Source organism: Felis catus, chromosome C2 (assembly GCF_018350175.1).
Source record: "Felis catus isolate Fca126 chromosome C2, F.catus_Fca126_mat1.0, whole genome shotgun sequence".
NCBI classification, from domain to species: domain Eukaryota; kingdom Metazoa; phylum Chordata; class Mammalia; order Carnivora; family Felidae; genus Felis; species Felis catus.
This window is the reverse complement of record NC_058376.1, coordinates 5,533,996-5,555,978: the sequence shown is the minus strand read 5'-3', so window position 1 is coordinate 5,555,978 and position 21,983 is coordinate 5,533,996. Positions and strand designations below refer to the sequence as shown.

General features: G+C 40.1%; 1 protein-coding gene across 2 annotated transcripts in view; it reads right to left on the bottom strand.

The window, feature by feature from the left end:
• Positions 1-21,983, bottom strand: part of DSCAM (DS cell adhesion molecule) — a 706,002-nt gene that overhangs the window by 187,637 nt on the left and 496,382 nt on the right. For both annotated transcript variants that reach the window (XM_045036594.1, XM_045036595.1), the window contains exons 9-10: positions 17,673-17,951; positions 2,725-2,844 (exon numbers count right to left, since the gene is read on the bottom strand). In XM_045036594.1, coding sequence (XP_044892529.1) covers positions 2,725-2,844; positions 17,673-17,951 — 399 coding nt within the window. The remainder of the gene's footprint in view (positions 1-2,724; positions 2,845-17,672; positions 17,952-21,983) is intronic.

The window sequence follows — 21,983 nt, the reverse complement described above, 5'->3', positions numbered from 1 at the left end:
AACACATACAAATATTGATGAGACAGAGTCACTGTGATGTTTTTGTAACAGTGAAAACCCAGGGAAAAGCAAACACTATCCAACAATTGTGTTGGACACACCTAGTTGCCAAGTCTCCATATTCCCCTCTTAGTAAATAGCCCAAGCTGTGGGCATGGTGGCTGAGCACGTAGCTACAATGCAGCTTGCAGACCCCCTATAGCTGGGGTGACCTGGGTGGTGGGTTGTTAGAGGAATTGATTTAAGGACATTTCAGAGAGGTCCTTGGGGGGAGGCGACTCAGGTTGGGTGGCAGCTCTGCTCTTCCTCTTCTGGGGAAAGGGGAAGTGGCCACAGAGCTCAGTGGCGCTAACTGCTTGTCGAGAGGGGCAGATTAAAGGCGTAAGCAATTTGGGTCCCTGACGACCTAGAGGAAAAAACAAACTGGTCCTAAACTGTCTGTCTAGACTCCTCATACGAGAAAGAGTAAACCCTTGTGGCTTTAAGTCACTGAGCCCAATCCTAACAAAGGTAAGTGATAGTTAGATGGACTTAGGGATGTATTAATATAAGCTCTACACAGATATTAAGAAGTCATAGTGAATACCCATGTTTATTCACAGGGAAAGACATTCACAGTATATTGGTAACTGAAGAAGGAAGATTATAAGTGAGGAAGAATCATATGATCAATTTAAAGAGCCCACAAAATTACAGGTATATCCACAGATATATGCATTTTCCAGGGGACAGGTCTGAAAGGCTAGCCAAAAACATTCAGAACACTTATCCTTGTTTATCTTTGAATGGTGTTATTTGAGGGGAATTTAAAACACATTTATAAAAATTTGTTTGTTGAAGTCTCTCATTGTTTCTTTGATGATTTCATATTGCACATAAAATTTTAAAATAAAAAAGGCTACTATAACTTCATTCACACATCAGTGATGGGAAGGAATAAAATGTCTACCAGATTCATGACAGACAAAGCATTATTTCATCTAAGAATAACACTCTTACAAATAAATAAGATTTGGAGGGAAGTGTGCAAGTAACATGAATAAGAAATTCCCCCAAAGGGAAGCAGTAAACATAGGATAAAATGTTTAGCATCATTAGTAATCCAAATATACAAATTAAAACAGAAAGCCATTTCACCCATCGTATTGTAAAGATTAAGAATAAAAAGATCCTTTCTATCTGGTGAGGACACAGGGATACACAGCCTCACATTGCTGGTGGGTGTGCAAATTGCCACAGTATTTTCCCAAGCACCCTGGGCCATACAGACCCAAAGCCTTAAATGCCACTTTACTTCTAAGGAAACAATCACACACATGTACACTGGATGGCATGCACATACAGGGATGTTCGTCTGCAGAGTGTATAGGAGAAACTGAAAACAATCTCAAGGAGAGACAGGGAGCCTTGCACAATGGCAAACATTAGAAATAATTTTGAAGAAGGTAAGTGTTGTGGAAAATGTTCATAATATCATATATGAACATGTATGCAAACTAAGTTAAATGCACACTGTTTGTTTCCATATGATGCAACATGAGGCTTCAAATATGGCCTAAAATAAAAAGTCATGTGGGAAGTTACTCTGAACAACAGGCTTTGCTTTTTGAATAAAGTGCTTTAGCATGGACAATGTATGCGGCAGGCTATAGGAGAGTAGGCTCGGGGAATTCTTAAAAATGTAACTGATTCCTTCCTGCAATGAAATGGTTTCTAGCATTCTCTTCCCTCCCTCTTCTCTTTCTCCCTGGAAGGAAATATACCAGGAAGGAGGTGGTAAGTGACCCATTTTGTCTTTCTTCTATTGTTGTTATTTCCATAATAAGAAATACAGCATGTTATTTTAAAAAGCAGTATGTGGAATACAAACCATAATAAAGCAAACAAATAGGTAACAGACTCAGAACAATTAAACACATATAGTAGGTCTTAGACTGTTAGGAAAAGAGACCATGATTTATTTGTTTGTTTATCTCACCAGTGTGTATTTGGCCTTCAACTGCTTGACACATTAATGAGTGAAGGTGAGTGAATGAAAAAAGAGAATTCCAATATGTTCATAAGCACAGTTAAGAACGCTTTCCTGGAGAAGACAATAAGATGGACACAAATGATCTTCATGGTGTCTAGAATGTTCCCCATCAGTCTGCACGTTACAAGTTTCTATTCCTGCAACGTTGACAGTGTTACCTTAAAACTGGGAGGCTGTTTTGCCTTTGCACAGAGAAAGCATGATTAGGAGTGAAAACAAAGAACACTGGATGCTGAAAATAGGGCATGGATGTGTTTTTATTTTTAACCTTCTAAAGCCACTTAACCACAAATGTATAAACAACAGGGAAATACTTTCCAAACAATGAGCAATACTGACAATTCATCCTTGTGTCTGCACATGTCGGGGTATGCAGTTCTCTCCAAGTGGATTATGGTTACACAACTCCTGTAGGCAATGCAGAGCTATCCTTGGTGCTGAAATAGCTTCCATGGAATAACCTGCCCCATTTGTGATCTTTCCCAGGGAATGCTATGCAAGACCAGATACTTTCCTGGTCCAAATAAAAACATTTCAGTGGAGTAGGGTTATTTTTGAGAGGAAAGACTTGGTGGAGGTGGGAACATATTTACTTGCCAGAAACACATCTGGAAGGACTCGAAATGCTCATATAATTCTTTAGATTCTAACATATGTTCGGCAGGTAACAAGCAAATCAAGTAACTTCATACCTTTAGAGAATTTCCACACTATGGTGGGTACAGGATAGCCCTCAGCTGAGCAATTGAGGATGACAGCCTTGCCATAAATCCCGTCCTGGTCCCGTGGCTGAACCACAAATTTCGGAGGAACTGAAAAGAGAGAAATGTCACCCTTAATGTGGACAAGAACACAACTTTCAAAGCTATGATTTTAATAATGCCAATAATTTTAATGGACATTAAAATAAAAACAACAGGTTACCTATATGGAAGACTGAAAAATAGTATATGTGATCTGGAATAAATCAGGAAAGTGACCTCAGTGTAGGAAAATTTTCTTATTTAGATCAGTGAGATTCTGCAGACTGAAGTTAATTTGCTCTGGGAAAAACTGGCCTCTTATGTGTGGCCTCTTATGTGTGGGAGTTGAATAAACCAAGGGAATAGGACATTGGTTTTTACTTGGGTTATGGAAGATCTTGAGCAATCCACTCCATGGCAAATAGAATCAGGACCACAATTTAAGGAACAAAGAGTAATTATCAAGAGGAAGTATTCTTCTTGGGTGTGCATTGCTCAAAGCATTTGGTATCTATTCTTATTCTAGTAGGAGATGAAGGGAAAATTAATAGGCATCCCCTAAAGGCAATAAAGAACACAGCATGGTATTGAACTTTTCCCCAAAATCTGATGAAGACACACAGACCATTATTCCTGATGTCAGTAAACACTCTTCTGGGCCAACAGAGGATGATGGAAGCTAAGTGAAGTGAGGTACCATGAAGACTTTATCATGTACATATTAAAAAAGCATATTACTGCATATTTGGTGAGTTTTATGAAGTGCTGGAAAAAATGCATCCCTACCCAAATCATACACATGCACTCTGTCCTGAAACACACCTGCCAAGAGAAAGCAAATGCTTTGAATTAAGTTATTGTCATTGTAAGAGTATTTGAGTCTTCTCTTAAAGAGAAGATACATATACTTCTAGGAAAGGCAGCATCTGAAGGTATTAGAATCTTCAGAATCTTTTCCATCAAAATCAATGATTAATTATGGGATGAACTTTCAATGAGGCAGTCCATTATATGAGAGGAGATAGATTGTGTCCACCACATGCCAGGGACTTAGCAAATGTGAGTGTTCATCTCCTTTCCTTAATTCCCGGTAAAGCTAGTCTTGTCTGCCTTGCAATTTCCAAAAGTCTTATTTTGAGACAGAAATATGGGCCTATATGCTACAGATCAATAGTAATTCCAGCCACAACATGAAATGGACTGGGAGAAAAATAAGAGTCCATGTTTGCTAGAAGCTTCAAAACACGTTGGAATGATATGAATCACAGCGAAGATCATTTTGTCCATAAAACAGTCGAGGAGGAGGGAATGATATCAAGACACAAGCAGCTGGAGATTGTAATCAGTGCTGTGTTTCTGAAAGAGACAACAGTGATGTCTAGGAGTACAGGGCCAAGGACTAAATACCAGGGTTTGAGCTCCAACTTTGCTTCTTCCAGTTCGATGATTTGGTGCAAGTTATCAAATGTCTCTTGGCTTCAATTTCCTTATCTTTAAATTGGGTATAATTATAGTACTCATTTTATAGGATTGGTGTGGAGATCAAAGGAATTAAGATTACAAGTGTTCTCAGAACAGTGTCTGGAAGATATTAAGTGCTCTGGGAGTGCTTGTTAATTTAATAAATGCAGGTATGTCCAGCTTTAACATATCCTTAACAAATACAGTTCCCAACTTGCAAATTAAATCATGTATGCAGCCAATGGGTCTCCTCAATATTGCCTAACTAGCAAGCAATTTTACTTCATTTAGATGGTATTCTGAGACAAATATATTCAATAAAATGTAAATATATTTAAAATAAGGTGATAAGGGATGGCTGTCTCAAGCTGAGAAAACTATTTCTAGGAAAAATGCTGGAGATTATATAGAGCAAAGTTTTCTAGTAAAAGTAATAAATCTTGAGGATAGATTATAAAGTTTAAGGCACAATGCCAAAATCACTCTGGCCAGGTGGAAAGTAAATATGCAGTCATCTATAGTCTATGCTCTATTTGGCTCAAATTCTGCTAAGAGAAGGAAACCTTTTGTCAAATGGACAGGATAACTACTCTCTAGCATTTTCTCTGGAAGCCTGTCTAATTATAATTGATCCATGACCCCTCCCCTCAATTTGGTTCTAATCCAAAGGGACACTACTTAAAAACTGATCAAAGAGGTTTACATGAGAAATAGCCATTGACATATTGTAAGTGTAAGGTAATTATAGATGGAAATGGCCTATAAAACTGAGAATTATCTTTTATAACTTCCTCTTTCATCTCCTTATATCTGGCACTGATGGTTCTTCCTCGAAAATGTATCACATAGCCTCAAAATCTCTCCATATTTATTGCATATCCTAGTCACCATGGGTAAACAAGGTGTGTGGTAAATTGCCACATATATCCTCCATCCATCTGGTTTCAGCACACCAGGGGCTGGACAGTTCCATGCACTTGCCAAGGTACCACACTAGGAGCATGAGTCTCTGCTCTCCCAGGGCCTTCTCTGGTGTCACAAATGCTTACTCACTCTCCCTGACGCCACCCAGAAATGTGGGTGACAAACATATACCAATGAGGGACAGGAGTTGGGGGAAGGAAATGCCTCTCCTCTCCATCCTCCAATCCCATGGGACGAGTCTGAGGCATGTTCTTTCTATGCCTGTGATCAAACATTATAGGGCATCAGAATCACCTGAAGAGCTGACTAAAACACAAGTTGCTGAGCCGTATCTTCCAAAGTTTTGACTTAGTAGATATGAGGAGGGATCTAAGATACTGCCTTTCTTTTTTTTTTTTTTTTTCAACGTTTATTTATTTTGGGGACAGAGAGAGACAGAGCATGAACGGGGGAGGGGCAGAGAGAGAGGGAGACACAGAATCGGAAACAGGCTCCAGGCTCTGAGCCATCAGCCCAGAGCCTGACGCAGGGCTCGAACTCCCGGACTGCGAGATCGTGACCTGGCTGAAGTCGGACGCTTAACCGACTGCGCCACCCAGGAGCCCCTAAGATATTGCCTTTCTAATAAGCTACCAGGGATGCTGAGTCTGCTGGTCCAGAGACAACACTTTAAGAACCAGTGTTATCTGTGATTCCTCAGAGAATTCCCAGTATAAAGGATCCCCCACTGCCCAAAGTGGCAACAAGCTCATTGAAACAACCTTTATTGATTTTTTCCCTTTCTTTCTGATCTTACTCCTGCCATCCAGCCCTCACTCTGGAATCCAGGAATCACATATCATTAGTGACTTGCAGCCAATCATGTACCTCATACTCTGCTTTTGGAGGAACTTTCCCGGAGACAAAGGCCAATACTGGTTCTTATCTGGTTTTTTAAGTAGCCTTGTCACTGGGGTCTGTCTACCTGGCACCTACTTCCCCTCTTGAGTCTGTTCTCCACACAGTAGCTTGAAGAATCCAAGACACTAACTGGACGATGTGACTGCCTGCTTAAAATCGTCAGTGCATTCCAATTGTCCTTTGATATAATCCAGAATCATACAATATTGTGAAGGTTCTTTATGACTTGGGTCCCTGGTTTCCAGCTTCATCTCTTGACATTCCCCTCTTGCAGGCTTTTCTCCAGCTGTTCTAAAACTCTGTCTGTTCTCCAGTCCCCATGATTGTTCTTGCTGCTTGGACTTCACACATGCTTCTGCATTTCTTTGTTTAACAAACTCTCACTTATTATTTGCATCTCAGTTCAGAGCCCACTTAGTCTGAGACACCTTTTCTAGTGCTATGAATGAGATTAAATGCCCCCACAGAACTCTTTGTTGCCCTACCATAGCCCTTATCAAAATTGTTTGGTGTTGCTGGTTTAATTGCCTGTCTCCCCCATCAGGCTCTTCACCATATAAGAATAAGAACCATTCCTTTCCCACTGACCATTGTATCCCCAGCACAGAGCACAGCAATGGAACACAGAAAGCACTCTGCTTTCTGAAAATATCTGCTGAAAGGAAAAACAAATGGATATTACTCCAGCTTTACAGAACAGGGAAACAGGCTTTCTCCAAAGTATCATGGCTAAGATCATAACACAGATCATAGTGACCCCAACGCCCAAAGCCCTTGAGAGTAGGATGGACCTATTTTCTTCTGAAGGAAGACAGCAGAAAGCACTATAGGAGGATTTTGGCCAAGGAGAAACAGACTAGAGGTGGAACTGTTGCAATCTGAGCTAAAACTTCCTATAGGACCCAAAGACTAAGTACTCTATATTGTCTAGGTTTTAATTCCCAAAAGTTGCTGGTTTCCTTTCTTAAAATTATATTTTGCTTTCCTTTAACCTGTGTAACACTTTATTTTGTATGTTGTAGTGAGCGTGTTTGCCAATATGGTTGGTTTTTCCAATAGAAGGATTTTCCAATGGGGAGGAGGGTGATTAAGGAAATGGAAGGGAAGGATTCAACCAAATAATTACGCCACACCCCCAAAAGGCAATGGTAGGTCATTTGTACCATACACCTGTCTGAATCATAACTACACAAACATTACATCTGTCCCTTCAGAAAGAGAAATTTGAGATACATATGTTCCAAAATACCCAAATCGTGTCATGGGACCCATGTAGTCTGATAACATCTGAAGTCTCCAAGGGATCCCTTCTTGTCACCTTGTTGAAAATGAGGGCTGTTTAAAATACAGTGTTCTTTGGCTTGGTCTGTTTTGTTAAAGGAGGGGGGATTATTTTTGCTGTTTTTAAGAGAGGAATAGTAATATGTTTGTAATAGGACAGGTACTTTTCAATCTTAGGCGTGATTCAATGTTTTTTTATGTTTAAAATTCATGGCCTCCAAGAAGCTATATATTTCCAAAGAATGGATGTAAGCTGCCCTAAGCTGTCACCAGGAACAAGGATTCAGTTTTACTGAAAGCAAAACTAGGAGCTATTTGGTGGCGGTGGTGGGGAAGAGGGGACATGTACATAAATATTGCCACTCTCTACTGGATGGCATTTAGTCAAGATGGTAATCGGTCAAAGTCTAGGTAAGATTTAATTTATGACACCAGACACTAAAATCCAATGGCTTCCTGTCACAACCAGAAAGATGGTCTGGCCCTCGCCCTCATTCCTTTGCCTCTTCCCTCATGTAACACTGAGCACACTGGTCTCTTGCAGCTCTTTGAACACACAAAGCTCACTCCTGACTTGAGGCCTTCATGCTTGGTCTCTTCCCTGGAGCTCACTTCCTGCAGAGAGCCCTGTGACTTGCTCCCTTACCTTAGTCAAGTCTGCTCAAAAATCTCTCGAGAAAGGATTTCCCTGTCCATCCTATCTGACATACCTTTCCTGTCCCCATCACTCTCAATCCTCCTACTGAGTTTTAATTTCATAGTACATGCAGATACCTGACATTGTTTGTTTGTTTGTTGTCTCTTTCTTCCACTGGAATGTGAGTCTTATGGGGCAGTAACTTGATATCTCTGTTTTGATCACCACTGCACTCCAGCACTCAGAATAGAGGCTTCAGAAATATTTGTTGGAAGAATCAATGGATGAAATAAAATTATAGTAGAAATATGGCACAAAAATTAGACCACTAAACATAGCAATAAGATAGTGGCCCTGGATAACTTTTATTTTCCTTGCCAAAAAAGGTTAACTAGAGGCCTTTTGGGTAGTGTTTGTCTTCTATGGGGCAGCTAATCATTAAAAGTCAGAAACAGCAGCTACATCATAAGACACAAAGAAATGTGAGAAAACTGACCTCCTGTGGAGCCGCAGGTAGAAAATCATCTCATCTGCAGCTTTCCTCTCAGCGATGCGGAGCCAATATTAGGAACCAAAGGGCAGGTGTGTTCAGTCATTAAGTCTAGTACTTTCCCTCCAAATGGCTTCTTTAGTGCCCAGGTCACCCCACTGAGCATGACATTAGGAAGATCATTGGTCCACAGACAGTGTAAGCCATGAGGCACACACGTAAGAGCTAAGGGTTGTTTTGTTTTCTTTTTTCTTTTAACTTCCTGTAGGAAAACAACTAATTTATTTTAAATTAAGTCTCTATAAATCTTCCCAATTACCTGACAAGTCAAAAACTGTGCTACGTTCTATAATGATTCTAGGTCATAAGGTTGCGATAGAAGGAATAACTAGGAATTGGGCTCGCAAACTCCACTGCTGTCATACCCATTTCTTCCACACCTCAGCTGAAATGTCTTAGATGTTACCTTCATCTCCCATGCGCAATTTGTCCCAGCTGCTGTGGTATCCCACAACTATATTGTACTTTTACCTTTTTGGCCATATTCCCAAGGCCTTCATTCTAATTAATTGCCTAATGCTTGGATTGCCCCATGGCCCTTCTATGCAGTATACCCTCAGTCATGCTCCAAAATCATGTAGCAGGAAGGGGGGCATACAGAGGGACAAGGGTGGAAGAGTGTCATCACTCCCTGAGTGTTTATTATGTCCCAAGCACTATGATAAATACATTATTTTATTTAGCCCTTGGAAATCATTACTAGGTAGTATCCCATTTTATGAATAAAAAAATGGAGATAAAGAGAGGTTAAGGAATTTATCCAAGGCCACAAAGCTAAGAGGTGTCCACATCATCACAGGGCTGAAAGGAAGAAAACGGAAAGAAGAGAAGAAGGGAAGAGGTCTGGGGAGGCAGGCTTGCAGGCCAGTGGGTTTTCCTTGGCTTTCCTGTCTGCAAAGCACAGCCCATCAACTGCTACCAGATGGTCTTCCTCCCTCAAGACAATCCATTCAAGGACATTTGTAGTTCCCCAGCCTTTCCTATGTCAAGTACACACTTGTTGAAAATAAGCAGACGGGCCAACTCTGGCTATGGCACAGCCTCTACGTCTTGGCTGGTGCTATCACTCTCCGACTTCAGAACATATGCCTGGAACATATACCTCCGTCCCACCCCCACCCCCGCCCCCCATTCATAGACAGTAATCAGAGTGCTCTGCTCTCAGCCAGGTGCAAAGGTCATACCAATTGTTACCTTGTCACCTAATTAAATTTTCTCAGCAGCAGGGGCACCTGGGTGGTGCAGTAGGTTAAGCGTCCGACTTCAGCCAGGTCACGATCTCGCGGTCCGTGAGTTCGAGCCCCGCATCGGGCTCTGGGCTGACGGCTCAGAGCCTGGAGCCCGCTTCCGATTCTGTGTCTCCCTCTCTCTCTGCCCCTCCCCCGTTCATGCTCTGTCTCTCTCTGTCCCAAAAATAAATAAACGTTGAAAAAAAAATTTTCTCAGCAGCTCCAAAAAGTCTCCCTGTTCCTATTTTATAGGTTAGTAAATTGAGGATCAGAGAGATTCACTCATGTTTTCAAAGTCACATAGAAAATGAAAAAGCAGAAAGGGGGACCTTGATTTTCTAACTGGGAGACAGAGTGTTGCATTTTTATTTTCTAAACCCTATGCACATCAGGGCTGATGGAACTCACTCCTTCCATGAAGCCTCCCTTGAACGTATCACTGATCTCCCCCTTATTAGAGTTCATTTTGCTCTTGTAATTAATAGTCTGTCACTTGAAGTCCTCCAAACCACCCTCACTGTGACAAGGCAATTTCAAGGTCTCTAAACTCCTCATTCTATTTTTCCCAAACTACATCTCAGACCAAAAGCTTTAAAGCCTCCAAGAGAAAACCACTTAACTCCAGTTAAAGATTTAAATAAAGACCCACATAATCATTCTCTAATGCTGTTTGCTCTTTTCATGTTGGTTTTGCTTCCCCAACTATACCTTTGCATATTTTTTTTCATGAACCAAATGACAAGCCGTGTTCCAAAGTTAACTGGTAAGTCCACGCTTTGCAATATGGAATGCTCCTCCATTCTAAATGGCAATAATAAATAAGATTCCTCATCTTACTACAGTGTCTATTTAGCTCATTCAGAATATGATCCAGCTGAAGTGACGACCAAATTCAACCACCTGACCCTTCAAATTAAAAGCTGCAATCTGAGCAGCTGCCTGATTTCTAGCAATCAAAAACAAGAGGCTGTCACTCACAGCAGGCATTAACCATCCACAGAGAAACCTCCCTGTCCCAACTATTATGTACTGAGGGCAGACGGGAAACAGAGGAGAACTCTGAGATATTATACGCCTTGAGCAGCTCCCCACTCCCAGCATGGTCCTTGGCCAGCTACTTCTGGGGAGAACGTCTGTCATCAAGGCTTCTCACATATTTTTCTCAAAGAGTAGACCATCAGTTCCCGCAAACTGTCTTCTGCATTAGCCCCACCTTTGCCATCCCCATTACCACCACCTTGGCTCCAACCATCACCCCTTCTCACATAGACCACAAAGGCCTCCCCTCTGGACTTCTGGGCTCATGGTCTCACTTTATTTCAGTGCATGGAACATCCTGCCATAAACTGTGTGATTTTATTGCTTTCGATTCCCTCATCAATTCCCATGGCCTCTAGACCTTAGGGCACAGAATCTACAAACTGTGAGCCAGAGTTAGCTCTAGAGTCTCATCCTTCCTCATTTTGCGCCCCAGCCACACCATTCTACCACACCAGGGAAATAAATGCACCTGCTGTCTCAAGCCTTCCATGCCACTGCAGGTGACAGACCTTCTTCCAGGAACACATTGCCTTCCTTTGTCTCTTTTTAACTCGATGCTGTATTTTCTAAACCCATCAGGATCCCTCCCTCCCATTGGGTATCTGCCTCATGTGTCTCCTAACCTAAATAAGGTAACTTCCCTCTCTTCCTTCGCAGTTTCCCTGTGGCCTGTCACACCACCATGTAAGGCTGTCACCTGTCTCCCACTAGATGGGAGCTCTCACTGGGAAGAAATGAGCATTCATCATCCCAGCGACTAGTCCAGGGCCAGCAATTACAAGTATGTGCTAAAGACACCGCTGTTTAATGATGGAATAAGTGAAAGATGAAAGACAGAAAAAATGCAGTCATTTGGGAATGGGTGCAAAAGAATGTACTTGTATCTACCCATTGATGGTTCAAAGAGGTGCAGCTCAGAATATTTATTTTCTTTTGCAAGCAACTGAAACAAGAAAATACTGAACTCACCAGACTGAAAAATTTTAAGAAAAAAAAAAAAACACAGTAAAGATGGCTACACAGAAGGACTTTAAAACAGAAAATGCTTTATAGGGCTAGTCAAATTTTCACTTTTATCTTGTACCCATTTTGATAATTTATGTCTTTGAAATCATTGGCCATTTGATCTAAATTGTCAAATAGACTGCCATAAAATTGTCCAAAAGATTTCTTTACTACCCTTTTAATTAATGTCTGTAGGAGCTATAGTGATATTTGCCTTTGCATTAGTTTTCTAGAGCTGGTGGAATAAATCACAACAAACTTAGTGGCTTTAAACAATAAAACTTACATTCTTATTCTTCAGGTGATCAGAATTCTAGAATGTGCATTATGAAGTTGTTGGCTATAATCTATAAATATCAATTAGGTTATATGGGCTGATAGGTAGTTGAAATCTTCTCCGTTCTTACTGATTCTTTTTTCTACTTACTCTCTTAAGTATTAAGAAAGGAGTGCTGAAACTCCCAATTGTCATTAGTTGTTTGTCTGTTACTCCTTTCAGTTCTATTTCATAGTCATGTGCTTGGATTTCTGTTACTAGGTGCATCCAGATTTCAGTTGTATATGTCTTCTTGATGAATTAACCATTTTATTATTGTAACATGTCCTTATTTGCTTATAGTAATATTTATTGTCCTGAGACTTATTTTATTTAATATTAATGCATCCAATTAAGCTTTTTGTGATTGGTTTTATATCATTTTACTTTTAATTACTATGTCTTTTATATTTAAAATGTGGTAATATGTACTTGAATCTTGCTTTTTAATTAAGATTGGCAGTCTTTGCTTTTTAATTGGTATGTTTAGTCCATTTATACCTAATGAAAGTATTGATATAGTTGTCTTTGAGTTTTCCATCTATTTTCCATTTCCTATCTTTTGTAACTAATCAAGTGTATTTTAATGCTCTTTTTTCTATTCTGTTGCATTCACATCTATACCTATTTGTTTCATTTTTTGTAATTCCCCAAGAGGTTGCATTGTACGTATTTAACTAGCAACATCTATGTTCAAATAATTTCATGCCACTTCATGTATAACATAGGATAAATCTTACGAAGTAAAATTCCACTTTCCTTTTTCCTGTTTGTGAAATTATTGTTGTATATTTTACTTTGCATGTTATAAATTACTGTTGTTTAAACATCTAAATGTTTTTAAAGAAATGAAAATGATAATATGGTATATTTTATCTTTAGCCATAAATTTATCTTATCAAGAGCTCTTCATTCCTCTTGAAGATCAGTTTCCATCTGGAATTGTTTTCTTTTAGCTTAAAGAACATTCCTTAACATTTACTGTAGTAAAATCTGGCTGGTAATTAATTCTCTCAACCTTTACTTGTCTAAAAATGCCTTTATTTGGCATCCATTTTTTAAGAATATATTTTTCTAAAAAAAAAAAGAATATATTTTTCTGGTTACAGAATCCTAGATTGATAAATGTTCTTCCTCCACACCTTTCTTTCAGCACTTTAAAGATGCTGTTCCATTCTCTTCTGGCTTGAATTGTTTATGATGAGTCCTCTTGAATGTAACAAGCTTAATTTCTCTGGTTACTTTTTTTTTTTTAATGGTTATTTATTTGTGACAGACAGAGGGAGCAAGAGTGCCCATGACTGGGGGAGGGGCAGACAGAGGAGGGCAGAGGATCTGAAGTGGGCTCTTGGCTGACAGCAAAAACCCTGATGTGGGGCTCGAACTCACAAACCATGAGATCATGACCTGAGCCGAAGTTGGATGCTTCACTGACTGAGCCATCCAGGTAACTCTCTCTGGTTACTTTTAATATTTTATTATTGGTTTTTAACAATACAATTATAATGAGCCCTGATACGATTTCTCTTTCTGCTTATTTTTTGAGGGTTTCATTGACCATTTTGATATGTATATTTACATTTTTCTTCGCATTTGGAAAATTTCCAATCACTGCTATTCAAATATATATTTTTTCCCTGAACCTTTTTCTCTGACTCTAACTACGTATATGTTGGAAGGGCTGACATTTCCCGAAGCTCAGTGAGGCACTGTTTACTGTTCTCCAGCTTGTACCTCTCTGTGAAAAGATCTGGTATTTTCTCTTGCCCTCTTTTCAAGTTCAGTAATCCTTTATTCTGCAGTATTTAGTATCTCTTTTTAATATGAAATTTATTGTCAAATTGGTTTCCATATAACACCCAGTGCTCCTCCCAACAGGTGCCCTCCTCAATACCCATCACCCACCCTCCCCGCCCTCCCACCCCCATCAACCCTCAGTTTGTCCTCAGGTTTTAAGAGTCTCTTATGTTTTGGCTCCCTCCCTCTCTAACCTTTTTTTTTTTCCCCTTCCCCTCCCCTATGGTCTTCTGGTAAGTTTCTCAGGATCCACATAAAAGTGAAAAACTATGGTATCTGTCTTTCTCTGTATAACTTATTTCACTTAGCACAACACTTTCCAGTTCCACTCACGTTGCTACAAAAGGCAAGATTTCATTCTTTCTCATTGCCAAGTAGTATTCCATTATATATATAAACCACAATTTCTTTATATCTTATTAAATAGATCTAGTGAATTTCTCATTTCAGACATTATATCTTTCAGAGTTAGGATTTCTTTCTGGTTCTTGTTTTAAAAAATATTTTACATTTCCCTTCTTGTGTTCCCTGTGCCCTCATTTACTGCACGTATCTTTTCACTTGAACCCTTGAAATAAGAGGGTAGCTAGCCACTTTAAACCCTTGCCTGCTAACTGGGACATCTGTGTGTCCATTAGTCCATTACTTTAATTGTTTTTCCTTTTGTTTATGGCTCACATTTTCCTCCTTCTTTACATATCTAGTAAGTATGTGTAACACACTGTGGATATGCTATGCTATTGAGAGTATGGGTTTTGTTGACTTAAAGTGTTGAATGTTATTCTTGCAGTTAATTCACTGGCGAAGTTTTATACAACCAAGGATCTTTTTAGGCTCTTTTAGGGTTTGTCTAGAATAGCCCCTATTCCAAGGATAGATTAGCTCTCCTCCTAGTGTCCCCTCTGAGATTTTAACTGAATTTCCATGTGTTCTCTATTCTGGCTGTTCAGAACTCCAATACATCACAGCACTGTGTAGCCTCTGAATTCTTCATTCATCTCACATCTACCTGGTACTTGTTCTCTGATAGATTTCATGAAGTCTTGTCCTATGCATGTGAAGTGTAGTATTTAGCTAAAGACTCACAAGGAGATTTTTAGAGCTCTCTGAATAGCTCCCTATTCCCCAGCACTGCAAAATCTCACACTTCGATGGTTTCCAAATTTCTATCTGTTTTCTCCATCCAGCAAGATCACAGTTATCTACTTGGGCTCTGCATCCCTCTGTCATGGTTTGGAAAGTGCCTCAGAGAGCTGGGGTACATTTTGGAGCTCAACTCCTATATTTCCATTTTCTCCAGGATCACAACCCTCTGCTTCCTGCCTTCCACTGCCTGGAAATGGTTGTTTTATATATATATATATTTTTTTTTACCAGTTTTATAGGTTTTTTTTTTAAATGATAGGTGGACAAATCCATTACCTGTTACTCTTCAATGGTGCCATTCATTAAATTTTTAAATTTATTTTTCAAGTTACTTGAGCCAAAATCTGCCTCCCTAAAATTTCTAACCATTTTTGTTGGTTCAATCTTCTAGAATACCCCCCAATGGTTCTTTATATACTGTTTTTAACATACTCAATTGGTGCAAAGAATCCAATTCCAATTCACTAACTCAAGGACTTTGATCCTGTAATTATCTCCTCTTTGTCTTTGCCACGTTTCTCTCCTCTCTACTGGCTCATTCCCATCAGCATGTAAGTTTCCCTTGTCCCATGTCCTCCTCCAACTTCCCCACCAGTTTTCTGCCTCCCATCATAGCAATGTGTCTGAAAATATGAAAATAGTTGTCTTTTCTTGAATTCCCACACATTTATTCACCTCCCTGTCTGTTCCTTAGTCCTTCTAATTAGGCATTCACTGCAACCACACCACTCTTCATGGTCACAAACAATGTCCATCTCCCTAAACTCAATGGCCGATTCTTGGATTGCCTTTTTCTATTTCCAGTGGGATTGTATATACTTTATTACCTGTGTTTCTTGATATATTTCCTAATTTGCTTCTGTGACTTCATAGTCTGCTGGATTTCCTCTTACTTCACTGGCTTCTCCTTTTCCCTCTCTGTTTCCTTTGCTAATTCCTTCTCTTATTTTGGAATCTCAAATGCTGGAATGCCTTGGGTCTGGACCTTCTCGTTTCTCTCCCATGTCACACTGCTACTCCTTGCTTCTTCTTCACTTCTGTTAAAGACGCTTCTTTTTACTTTACTAAGCAAAAGGTGTGCATCCTCTCATCTGCAACGCTTACTTTCAGTATCTGACTGAAAATATATTGTCTTACTCAGGGAAAATATGTTTTACAAATACAAAGTTGGTTTCTTCATATAAATTCTAAGTATACTTCAGTTTCTTTTGTTGGCCATTACATAGAAAATGCACTACTTTTCAGCCAGAAAGGAAGGAAGGATGTCATGGGGACAAGATTCAAAGACTGAGGAAAGACACAGGCATCTGTTGATCAAGAAACAATCTGCTCAGATCTGCTCAGATGTTTGGAAGATAATGGAAATCAACCTCTCCCAACACTTACTCTGAGAGCCCAATATTTGGAGACTTTAAAATGCAAGTAATCAACATTAACATAAGTCTTCAAATTTCATACAGTTGCTTTTACAATGTGGGTGAAAACTGTGCTGAGAGATGAATGCATACTGCTCTTGGAGAATCATAAAACCACATGTCTGTGCCCAACACACATTAGAGAATACTAGCTGCTCATTTTGCACATGTGGAGTGGAGCCTTCATGGGAATTTGGTGACTAGAAGAGAGATGTGAAGTAGACTGGTGCCTACATTTTAGATGCATTGAGTCCCCTGCCAATATTTTCTACAAGCTGGACTACCCTATTTTAATTTCTTAAAAAAATGTTTAATGTTTATTTATTTTTGAAAGAGACACAGAGCATGAACAGGGGAGGAGCAGAGAGAGAGGGAGACACAGAATTCGAAGCAGGCTCCAGGCTCTAAGCTGTCAGCACAGAGCCTGACACAGGGCTCTAACCCATGAACTGCAAGATCATAACCTGAGCGGAAGTCGGACACTTAACCAACTGAGCCGCCCAGGCACCCCTGGACTATCCTATTTTAATTTCTAAGTAAATACCACCCACTTCGTTTAATTTGATGAATGTTATCATAGCTTTCTAAATTAATGAGAGGTCTGATGCTAAACAGAAGAGATGCTAAACATATTTCTAAACTGAAACTAATTTTGCATTTCTAGAACTAAACTAAAAAAATACAGGAAGCTACTCTTTGCTATGTGTCAACTACACTTCAGTAAAACAAATAATAAAAAATAACAAAAAAAGAAAAGTTACCCTTTTATGATTCTTTGGAAAAGGTGTGATTTGAAAAATGATATTCGACAAACATTATTTTTAAGGCCATCAATCTAAATAATACTCTTATAAAAAGTGCCATTTAGAGTGAATGCAATACAGGAGGAGCTTATGGACTTTGGGGGCTAATTCAGGGAAAGCCTCACTCATCAATTAAATGCCACTCTCACTTCTTCCTGCATGCATTTCTTAGCTGTTAATTATTTGGAGCTTCATATCTTAGGTAAATAAAGACTTGGTCTGGTGTTAGCGGAGTTTGTAGTTGGCTTCTACAGTTGTGAGTTTTATTTGAATGGGACGAGAGCAGATTCTGCAAAGTCTAATATTTTCACGTTATTGCAAGTGAATGCACTCCGTGAGCATCGCTGAATTTGACTGTGCTGATGCCACACGTCCCACTTGCCTCTCCTTACCTCTTACGATCAGCTGGCTTTGGTGTTCCACAGCTGCTGCCTCATTCCGGGCTATGCAGGTATAGTTCCCATTGTGCATGAGGGAGAGATTGGAAATCCGCAAGGAGCTTGTGAAGTCAATGTTGTCGATGGTCACCCCGAGGCTCGCTGGGATTGGCCGGCCATCCTTCTGCCAAGTGATCGTGATGGGTAAGTCCCCTGAGACCACAACACATGGGATAAAGACCCGCTGTCCAATGGAGAATCTTGGAAACTCAAAAGGTTGGATGAAAGGTGGAACTGAAAGAAAAGAAAACGTAACAGAGGAAAGATGCTAATGAATTGCACGCACACTCTACGTTCTCTTTTCCTTTTACCCTTTTGCATGACATTGAAAGAGTAACAGAGTCACTTCCATAACATGTAAATACACGCACTGGGAGAAGAGGTGAAGTTGTGCCATCCTGTTACTTGAATTTTCTCATTGTTCTAAATGAAAAGCATGGCTTAATTTGTACTTTAGCAAACAAGCTTAATTTATTTCGACACACTTTAAAAAATACCATAATCCTTTTTGGATAAAAATATCTCAGACTCTGTACTATTCATTGTGAAAGAGGCATTTGAGTCTGTGTTTTCCTTAGAAGCTTTTGAAAATGATGTGTACAAGAAAAGATTTCTCTCCCGTTTCACTAATACTACCCCAACAATTACTGTTCCCTCTTTAATGCATCCCATACCTTGCTACTGGGTATACTTTAAGCCTGTTCAAGAAGAGATTCCACTTTTATTGTTAAACATGCTTTTTCAGGACTAATGCCCAACTAACAGCAAGTGTTAATGAAAAAGACTTATTTTATGTTAGGATAACCATGTCTTCATTCTATGCCCTCACTTTTACACATGCCATGTGCATGACTTTAAATTATGGACTGTCCCATGGCCAATGTCCTGAGTTGCTGAGATGTGTTGCTAGTGAGGACAAGGTTATAGCCTTCAACCTGGCCAGCCATGGACACAGCCAAGCTCAGTCTGGAAAGCTCTTTTCGGATTTAATCTCCCTGATAAGCTTCTGTTTACCTTCTTGCCTCAGGACCACTCCTGGATGGTGTCACAGGGTGTCAGAGTCATAAAATGCTTAAAACTGAGCCAGAGAAGCCAACTTTGAATCCTACCATGGTTTCTTCTTGGTTATGGGATCAAGGGCAAGTTATCAATATGCTCTTCCCATCGGCCTTATGGGGTTGTTATTCAGTCTCAAGTCGTAAAGAGGGAAACTTATTCAAAGATGTTACTTTGCCCTTGGCCATAGGACTAGTTCACTAAGGAGTGAGGGCTCAGATTTTACCAATTTTATTTCAAAAGTTTGGAAATATACAAGGTTGTAAACTGAGATTACTATGCAGGCAATAAATCAGTTATTATACCAGATGGTTTTATATGAAATTATTAAATAGTAGGATATCTACAGTTTGTTCACTAAATCAATTATAGATACATTTCAATGATCAGGCTTGGGGAGATATAAGAGATCAAGCTGAGAAACATCTGAATGGACACCATCCATCCATTCATTCATTCACTCGTTCACACAAGAAGTGCCTACTGAGTTCCTGATATACATGTGACAACACCGTGTGTGCTGGCCACACGGCAATGACCATAACACCTCAGTCTCTGTTCAGTGGAGCTTTCAAGCATAGTCATAGGCAGCAGATGTCAACAGAGCATAGCCGTGGCCATTCTGCTATTCCACATTATTATTACTCTTACAATATGCTTTCAAAAGCATTTGGAAGAGAGAACTCAGAACTGCAAATACAGCCAGAGTTAGACCAGTGAGTGGACAGATGGTTCAAGTTAGGTCTCACCAGAGAAACAAACAAACAAACAAACAAAAATAGCTTAAGGTACCAGGCACATTCAATGTCAAAACTGGTGACAGCTGACAGTTTGCTGATTCTCAAGGTAAAGTTACAGCTGTGAATCTGCAACGAGTCAATCTGACACCAGGAGAAAAAGATCTCGGGATGAGGTGCTAGCTGGGGCTGGTAGAAACGATCAGGCTGGATTAGGCTGTGATTACTCATAGTTGACATTGGGTGGGGAAGTACCACCTTGTAGCAAACGTGCTCATGTTTCTCTAAATATTGCCCCAAATGGCATAAATGTTTATTACACGTGTACCTATTATTGACACTTAATAAACTACCATTTTTTTTTAAATAAAAAAGCAACTACATTTCCTCTTATTTAGTTCCTTACACATAGGGACCTGAGTGTCAGTCCACTGAGACAAACGTAGGCGCTCAGGAGCTTGGTGCTCCTTATCTGAATTATAGATCTTTTCTTTCTTTCTTTTCTTTTTTTTTTTTTTTTTTTTGAGATAAGAACTTCGAAGCCAGACTACCTGGGTTTAAGTCCAGCCATGCTACTAAATAAAGTTTTTAACCCCTTCTCTGTGCCTTCACTTCCTTTTTGTAGAAGGAGGGGGTTGCCGTCAGGTGTGAATGAGTTAGCACGGAGTTTATGAACTTCCAATTTTAGTATATGTACTGCCGACGCGAGCACTGGGGTCTACAAACATCCGAGGACACCTGAATCCATTGCTTAGCATTGGTTCTATTTTGTAAGCCTTTCAGATGAGGAAAAAGCAAAACAGTTAAGTTGAAAGGTCACTTGGCAAAGGAAAGGACTCCATTTCTACCAGTTATAGTAGGGAGAAGAAAAATAGGACTGACTTTCTATTCTCCAGATCAAGAAAGGTTAGACAGCATATTTTTGATTTGCCTATTAAGAACACAACATGTAGGATGTAGACTGTCAGTGATTATTCATTATGAGGATTTCTACTTCTAATTTTTTTTTAATGTTTATTTATTTTTGACAGAGAGAGAGAGAGACGGAGCATGAGTGGGGGAGGTGCAGAGAGAGAGGGAGACACAGAATCCAAAGCAGGTTCCAGGCTCTGAGCTGTCAGCACAGAGCCCGATGCAGGGCTCAAACTCACAAGCTGTGAGATCATGACCTGAGCCAAAGTCGGACGCTCAACTGACTGAGTCACCCAGGTGTCCCAAGGATGTCTACTTCTAAGAGCAAAAGAAAGTTCTAGAATAGAGACAGAGCAGGTACATGTTACTTTCAAGAACAGAGGCAAGAAGTAGCTACAGAGGAATCAGAATTTAAGAAGAATGCAAAAACAGATTCTATCATTTAAAAGTTTCTGGAATTCATTGGTTTATAGAACTATAAGGGATGTAATTATAGTCCCGGGAGTAAATTTCAGAAACTTAAACCACAGAGAGACACTGCTGAAGACCTGTGCCTCCCATGCAGTGAAAGCAAGCTCCCGGAAGCCCACATGCTCACCCTCACCTGCAGTGCTCAAAGGATAATCTCTTGCTTTCAACACTGGTTTTTTTTTTTTTTTTTTTTAATGTTTATTTATTTTTGAGAGAGAGTCACATGCAGAGTGCGAATGGAGGGAGGGGCAGAGAGAGAGGGAGACACAGAATCCGAAGCAGGCTCCAGGCTCTGAGCTGTCAGCACAGAGCCCAATGAGTGGCTCCATCCCACAAACCGTGAGATCACGACCTGAGCCGAAGCTGGACTCATGACCGACTGAGCCACCCCGGTATCCCTCAACACTGCATTTTGAACTATCATAACACTCTTAGCAATCTCATTCTTAGCCCAAACCTGGTGCTGAGAATGCAGACACACTGATGCGGGCTCAGTGAGAAGGCAGAGTTGGCAAGCAAGGGGGTGAGGGACCAGGCATAAAATTTTACAAAACGTAGACACAAGAGTGCAAGATGCACAGCAGCTGGGGTACATTTTGAGCTGGGACAAACTGCCCTTCATCACCAGCATGGTCGCAATGAATACACAATCATAGTACATACCTAAAGTTGCATACTCCGAATCGTAAGTTATAGTTAATAGATTAACTATAGCCAGCCAAGAATGTTGCACCCAGCAAAACTGTTATTCAAAAACTGAGGAGAGGGGTGCCTGGGTGGCTGTCGGTTGAGCGTCCGACTTCAGCTCAGGTCATGATCTCACGGTTCGTGAGTTCGAGCCCCGCGTCAGGCTCTGGGCTGATGGCTCAGAGCCTGGAGCCTGCTTCCGATTCTGTGTCTCCCTCTCTCTCTGCCCCTCCCCCATTCATGCTCTCTCTCTGTCTCAAAAATAAGTAAAAACATTAAAAAAAAAAAAACTGAGGAGAGACGGGCTTTCCCAGATAGACAAAACAGAGGGAGGTCACCAGGGCTGTCCTGCAGGAGATCCTAAAGGAAATATCAATTTGAAATATCAAGTTGAAATAAAAGG